The following is a 6,113-nucleotide window of genomic DNA, read 5'->3' as shown; positions in this document are numbered from 1 at the left end:
GGGACACTCACTTGGGGGCAGGAAGAGCTCCCAGGTCCCAGCTGGCTACATTACGCTGAGGCCACTTTGGGGCGGTACTTGATTTGCATTTTCAGAGAGCCGCGGGTACTGTTCCTGGCCTCCCCTCTTTCCTAAGGCAAATGCCCAAGATGCCCTCAGAGCGGGTGCGATCTGCGCTCTGGGGGAGCCACGAATCCCGCCCCCAAGCGACGCCTGGAATATCTGCTTAAGCCTCCGTCGAGCCTTCCCTTCCCTCAGACTCCGCAGCCGCCTCCCCACCAAATTACCGAGGGCCGTCGCCTTGGCCCTTAGCCTCGCGCCCTTGGCACTTTGGAGGGCATGGGCCGTGGATAAGCAGAAGGTAACAAAGAAATCCATCTCTTGGGGGCTTTATTAGAAAACGTTTATTGCCAGGGGGAGATCCTTCAAAAGACTAACTCGCTCTTGGCCTTTCCACACCTAGTTTTTTGCGGTCACGGTATTTACACCTGTACAATATATACAATATTTTTCCTAAGCAGCGCCCAACGCGCAGAGAAATCTGGCGGGCGAGTGGGCATCAGAGCACCGGGGGGTGCTGAGGCGTGTGCAGGTTGAGGTTGTTGGGGTGCGCGTGGCCGATCAGGTTGAGGTAATGCCGGTCCAGGCCCTGCACGGGCGCCAGGAAGGGGCTGTGCTGCTGTGCGGGGCTCTGGAGCGGCACTGGCGCGCTGGGCAGGTAGGGCAGCGCCGGGCTGCGGGCCGCGCCGGGAGGCCAGGGGAAAGGCCCCGGGGCCGCGCCCTGCGGGAACACTGCGCCCTCGCCCGGGCTGTGGCCAGCGAACTCAGGCCCCGCCGGGTGCAGCTGATAGTTGAAATCGGGCTCCGGGAGCAAAGCCAGCGGCGGGAAGGCGGGCTCCGCGCCTAGGCGGGCCTTGGACTGCAAGAAGGCGAGGATGCGCGCGTACTTGGTGTCCTTGGTCTCCATCCGCTCCACGGTGGTGAGGTAATGCACCAGGTTCTTCATGCACTCGTGGTAGCCGTAGTGGAAGTAGTTGGCAAATTCTGCTAGGAGTTCTGCTGGAGGGGCGAGAAAGATTGTAGGAAGGAAAATCCCCGGAGCGCCCCCTCCCCACGGAGAGAGAGCCCGAGGAGGGCGCAGGGCACCTTCCATCATATGTTCTGGCCAAAGTTTCCGTTTAAGGCCCGCCTTCTCCTCTCGGCAGTCTAGAGACTGGCAAAGCTCGAGCAAACAACCCCTTTACCGTGACAGCCTGACCCCACCCACCCCGCCTGAGACCAGGCGACACAACCAGAAGCCCTAGAAACCCGTCAGCACCGCCGCTTCGCCGTCGCGCAGACAGCAGAGGCGCTTTTGCAGGCCCTGGCCTCCTCCCCTGCAGCTTCCTGCGCGGAGACCTCTAGTAGGCCTCTGCCGAACGCCGCGTCCTCCCCTCGTTGGCCCCCAGGCTCAGGGCGGCGCACGCAGGGAGCGCTGGTCTCCCTCCCCCTAACCCGTGCCCACCTTTTTCCCTTCCCCGGGGAAAGTCAGCCGAGTGCAGGGCTCTCAGGTACTGGACGGTCATCTCAAGGATCTCCGCCTTCTCCAGCTTCCCGGAACTCTGCAAAAGGAGGAAAGGCTCCTCGCAGCGGCCCAGCGGGCTCGGGCCAACGCCCCGGGCGCCGTATACCTGGAGAGCGAGCGCCAGCCAGCAGGGCGCCGCTGCGATCTGCCCGAGAGCCGCTCCGAGCTTGCTCGGCGCTCAGGCCCCAGGGGGAGGGAGGCCCTCAGTAAGGCCCTCGGTGTCCACAGATTCCGGCGTCTCCGCCGAGAGTGGCAGCCGAGGGTCCCCAGCGCCTGGCACCCGGCTCCAGGCTGCCGACGTTACCTGCTTCGCCAGGGCCATGGGCACCGTCTTGCCCAGCTCGTTCAAGCAGCGATTGATCCGGTCCCTCCTCCGCTTTTCTATCACTTTATGAGAAACGGGGGTTCTCTGCGAACAGAGGTTTGTGCTTTTAGGATGGCTGTGCCCGGGGAGTCGTCAGAGGCACGTCTGTAGTAGCCGTGTGCTGTCTTCCCCAGACGCTCACGCCGCTCAGAGGTCAGCCCCGGGAAGGGACCCCTGCCCCACACACTCGGGCCAGTTGAACTCGGCCCCTCACGCCCGCGCTGGCGTGCTGCCCTTCCAGCACCCTACCGGCTTGGGCCGCTCCTCCTAGCTGAGCGCCAGGGCTTTGGGGAGGTGGCCACCAGCCTCCGGGCGTGGGCTTCTCCCCGGTCGAGGACTCTCCTCTGTCTCTTCCCATCCCCTTCCCAAACCACTCGGGATTCCTTTACACGCAAAGTCCCGTGTGGCCACGTCCCTGCCGTCCGTCCAGCCAAACGACTGGTCGGTGAGTCAGACTCCTCTATCACCAGGGCGCAAGCGCCACTTGGGCTCAGCCGACTCACTTTGCGTTCCTTGAGCTTGTCTGACATCCTGGTCAGTACGCGCCCTCGGGAGAGGCGGTGGCGCGAGGCACCCGTCCACTTTCAGCCTCGTGTGCCTCCTCGAGTGTCCCAGGTAGACTGCAGCCTCCCAACTCGAGGGGCTGCCTTATAAAGCGGTCATCTAGGGCTCCAAGTGCATTCACGAGTTGAATTATTCCATAGGATTAGGGGAGCTGCGTTTGGAGGATGTATGCATTCAAGATCAGTTTTAAAGAAGTTAAGAAAAAAAATTTAGCTGCCGAGGGGGGCGAGCTGGGGGCAGATCAGCTTTGTTAATCCACGTGGCCCTTCAAAGGACACGTGATCGGCCGGGGAATAACATTTGCATGGCAACAGCCGGGGCGGGAAAGGCAGGCGGTCAACTGCGGCCGGCGGGCGAGAGAGCGCCTGCAGCAGTCGCGGGCGCGGCGCGCAGGGGCGCAGCGGCCACGGGCACCGGGGGGCGAGGACCCTCACAAAACAATGTCGCCTCCTTTAGTCCCACCGCTGAGTCTCACACGATCGCCTGTTTACAAATCCCAGCAAGCCCGCCGTCCCAGCGCCGAGTGCGTTTTAAAGCCTGTCCAGAGTCATTAAAGTAATTAAGTAAGCCTTTAATAGGCTGTTCCGCCGGGTTCAAGGGAGAGCTCTTGGAGACGGAGGCGCCCCGTTTGTTCCCAGGCTTTTCTCACACGACTTGGTGACACGTCCTTCTCCCCCCTTTTTGTTTACACCGCTTTATTTGTCCGGACATCCCGGCAGGTGTGGGGCTGTGGCTGGCACACGAAGCTCACGCCTCGCCTCGCCCCTCCCGCCGGTCTTTGGCACGCGACGCCCCCCCTGCCCCCTGCCCACGTCGCTGGCTTTCTTTTCTCCCCCCTCCGGCTCTGTCTTCGCGGGGGGAAGAGGCTCAATTTGTAGCCTATTATCCCATGCGAAAATGTCCATTGAAAAGTATGAATAGTTTCATTGGGCTAAATTTTAATAATGCCAGAGGGTGGGGGAGGAGAGACAGGCGGGCGGGTGTGTGGGGGGGGAGGATTGGGGGGCAACACGGAGGAGAGTGGGCCGAGAAGAAAAGGGGGAATGCAGCTGGCCCAGGCGAGCATTATGCGACGTCACCTGCGAGAGGGGGCGCCTACAGACCCCTATTCATTTGCCTAATTTTGGTCAATTTAACAAACTTCAGGAGAAATTATTGTGGCTTTGTCAGGGAGGGTGAAGCCTTCTGATCGAATTAACAGCATGTTTTGATCCGGTAAATGTCATTAGAAAGGGAGAAACAATCGCGCTTAGAGGGCTCTGAGTAATGCGCCCAAGTGGAGACGCCAAAGCGCACGGCTCACAAAGGGAGCAAGTAGCTGCCACAGGGAACTTTTGTACCCGCCCATCGCCCAAGTTTTGACACAAAAAGGCATTATTTCATACTTGAATACGTTGAATCCAACGATTGTCTATTTTCTGCAAACATATTTTCACAGCATTGTTAACTTTTTATGTCCTTCTTTCGCGGGCGCCTTTTCTCAACGTTTGGGGGCGGGAGAGCGCAGACACTTTGGGCATCAATATTTGTCACTGAAAAGGGCCCCGTGAAGTTAGGGAAGTTGATCTCTTTTTTATGGTTTTAGAAAGCGAAAATATCGGGGGAGGAGGAGGGAGGGACGGCACGAACAGAAACGAGGGAGGAAATTTGCTGGACGGGCCCAAGGAGGAGGAGGGGGGCTGCGGCGGCTGGGAGCTCTCTTGGCCGCCTGCGCCTCTGCGGGCAGCCGGGCCCCGCGCCCGAGGCCTCCTCCCCCACCCGCAGGCCCCGCTCACGTTTGCTGCTTTGGAGCCCACATTCTGGGGGCTCCCGGCTTGCGGGGTGTGGGTGGCGGCGTGAGCTTTCTTGAAGATGGAAACGATAAAAATGGTTTTTGTTTTATGGCCCAATCTAGAGTCACCGAACTCTCACCTTTTTCTAATCTTTTCCGTCTGGGAACAGCTGAGACCTCTCCTTAGATATCTTTCCCTTCTTTTCTGCCCCCCACCTCCCGCTAAATTCTCTCTACTCTGCCGGACGATGGCAGGGCCTGGGCTCTCCCTGTGGGCTGTTGTTGGTCCTTGGCAGAGGTGGGTAGGGCAGAGCCCCGCTCGCTGGTGGGACCTAGGGAGCTCTAGGGCGCAGAGCCAGGCCTGGGGTGCGGGGCCTCAGGGACGCCAGCCGCCCACCTGCCGTGGCCTGGGAGGTGTGGGGGCTCGGTCTGCACCACGCACCCCTGGGGCGTCCCTCTCCGTCTTGCTTCCAGACTCCTCACGACGACTTTTCTTTTCCACTTCACGCCAGATTGGACAGGACCCGCACCCTCCTGCGGGTTGCTCTGCCAGCCGTGGGTGCCCTCTCAGGGGTTGTCGATTTCAGTATATTCACTCGCATACAATGGGATTAAACACGAACCCTTATCATCCAAATTAACTAACGTGAATGGGTGAAAGGGAGAGCGCACACTTCACACCCCCACCCCCATTTTTAAGCCAGCGGGCTAAGAGTTGATCCTCTTACTGCCGGTGTTAACTGCCAGCTGCAGGCACCTTCCACAGGACAAACTTCATTCCATGCAAACTGTTTAATTCCCCGGGTTTGATCGCGGTGCCGGGCTCAAGGCTTGCCCAGGGCTAAAAGTGCCCAAATGAGGGTTGGGGGCGCAAGTGCAGTTGGGTGAGTTGTGCTGCCAGGTGCGCATCCTTGCCTGGTCCTTTGCGGCTGAAGCACCACCTGGGACACTGGGAACGTCTCTTCTGTTTCAGGTTTGGGAAATGAAGGGTTTCATTTCTCCCTTCCCAGCCCGAAGGCCCTGAATTTCACTGCCTGATAGTGGGGTGCCCCACAGCTGTCTTTCCCTGACTCCTTCTCCTCGGGGTGATGATCAAGTGTTCCCTGAACTTGACTTAGTTTCCACGAAAAATAAGAGCAGAGTAGTGAAGAGCAGTAGTCACTGGAGCCAGCCAGCCGGTTTAAGTTCCAGCTGCATCGCCTACCAACCTGGCAAGACTTTGGGCAAGTTACCAAATCTACCGTGCCTCAGTTTTCTCATCTGTAAAATGGAAGTAATAATGTGTCTACTATGTTACCTGGTGTTCACATGAGTAAAATAAGTAAATATAGACAAAGGCACCGAAGAGAAAGCTTGACCACTCAATTAGTTATTTTATTTTGCCTGCAAATCTCTCTTGCGACGGCTCTCATATGTTTTAGCAGGGTGTTGTGGAGTTTGTCTCGTAATAGGATTTTTTTAACTAGTTTCACATTTTTTCTCACCCATGAGAAAACTTTACCCTCGCTGAAAAAGCCAAAGTAATTTCTCCTGAAGTTTGTTAAACTGACCAAATTAGGCAAATGAATGGGGGCCTTCGGGTGCCCCCTCTCACAGGTGACATCACTTGGCGCTCGCCGGCCAGCTGCGTTCTGCCAGCGTGCGTGAGGCTGAAAGGGCCCAAGGCAGAGAAGCTCCTCCACATCACAGCATTCTCGAGTGACCAAACGTTATCATCAAAATCAAAACCTAGCCAGGAGGTAAGACTGCTTTGAAATTAGACAGTGCTAATTAAGTGTTACCCTGCGTGTAGCCTCCTGACATCTAAGGGCTTCTGTTGTAGAATACAGCAGTCACAAGCTAAATACGTT

General features: G+C 57.9%; 1 protein-coding gene across 2 annotated transcripts; it reads right to left on the bottom strand.

The window, feature by feature from the left end:
* Positions 1 to 529: 529 nt before the first annotated feature.
* On the bottom strand, positions 530 to 2,545 carry HELT (helt bHLH transcription factor). 2 transcript variants are annotated; one of them, XM_012644003.1, is made up of 4 exons: positions 2,432 to 2,545; positions 1,869 to 1,973; positions 1,505 to 1,601; positions 530 to 1,059 (listed from the first exon to the last, which is right to left on the bottom strand). In XM_012644003.1, the coding sequence occupies exons 1-4, from the start codon at positions 2,456 to 2,458 to the stop codon at positions 560 to 562; spliced, it is 729 nt and encodes a 242-aa protein (XP_012499457.1). In that variant the 5' UTR covers positions 2,459 to 2,545; the 3' UTR covers positions 530 to 559. The 2 variants fall into 2 exon arrangements, with proteins under 2 accessions (XP_012499457.1, XP_012499458.1); XM_012644004.1 differs by having other exon boundaries at positions 530 to 1,056.
* Between the last annotated feature and the right edge of the window lie 3,568 nt (positions 2,546 to 6,113).

The sequence above is a fragment of the Propithecus coquereli genome, unplaced genomic scaffold (assembly GCF_000956105.1).
Source record: "Propithecus coquereli isolate 6110/MARCELLA unplaced genomic scaffold, Pcoq_1.0 Scaffold203, whole genome shotgun sequence".
NCBI classification, from domain to species: Eukaryota; Metazoa; Chordata; class Mammalia; order Primates; family Indriidae; genus Propithecus; species Propithecus coquereli.
Note: the sequence above shows the minus strand (reverse complement) of the source record. Positions and strands in the feature narration are given on the sequence as shown.

What these genes read in the sequence shown, in the direction of transcription:
- HELT (XM_012644003.1), bottom strand. Translation starts at nt 2,458, where the DNA reads ATGTCAGACAAGCTCAAGGAACGCAAA. An exon ending in ACAAGCTCAAGGAACGCAAA is followed by an intron (nt 1,974 to 2,431) that starts GTGAGTCGGCTG and finishes CTCTGTTCGCAG; the next exon opens with AGAACCCCCGTTTCTCATAA. An exon ending in TCCCCGGGGAAGGGAAAAAG is followed by an intron (nt 1,060 to 1,504) that starts GTGGGCACGGGT and finishes TCGCCCCTCCAG; the next exon opens with CAGAACTCCTAGCAGAATTT.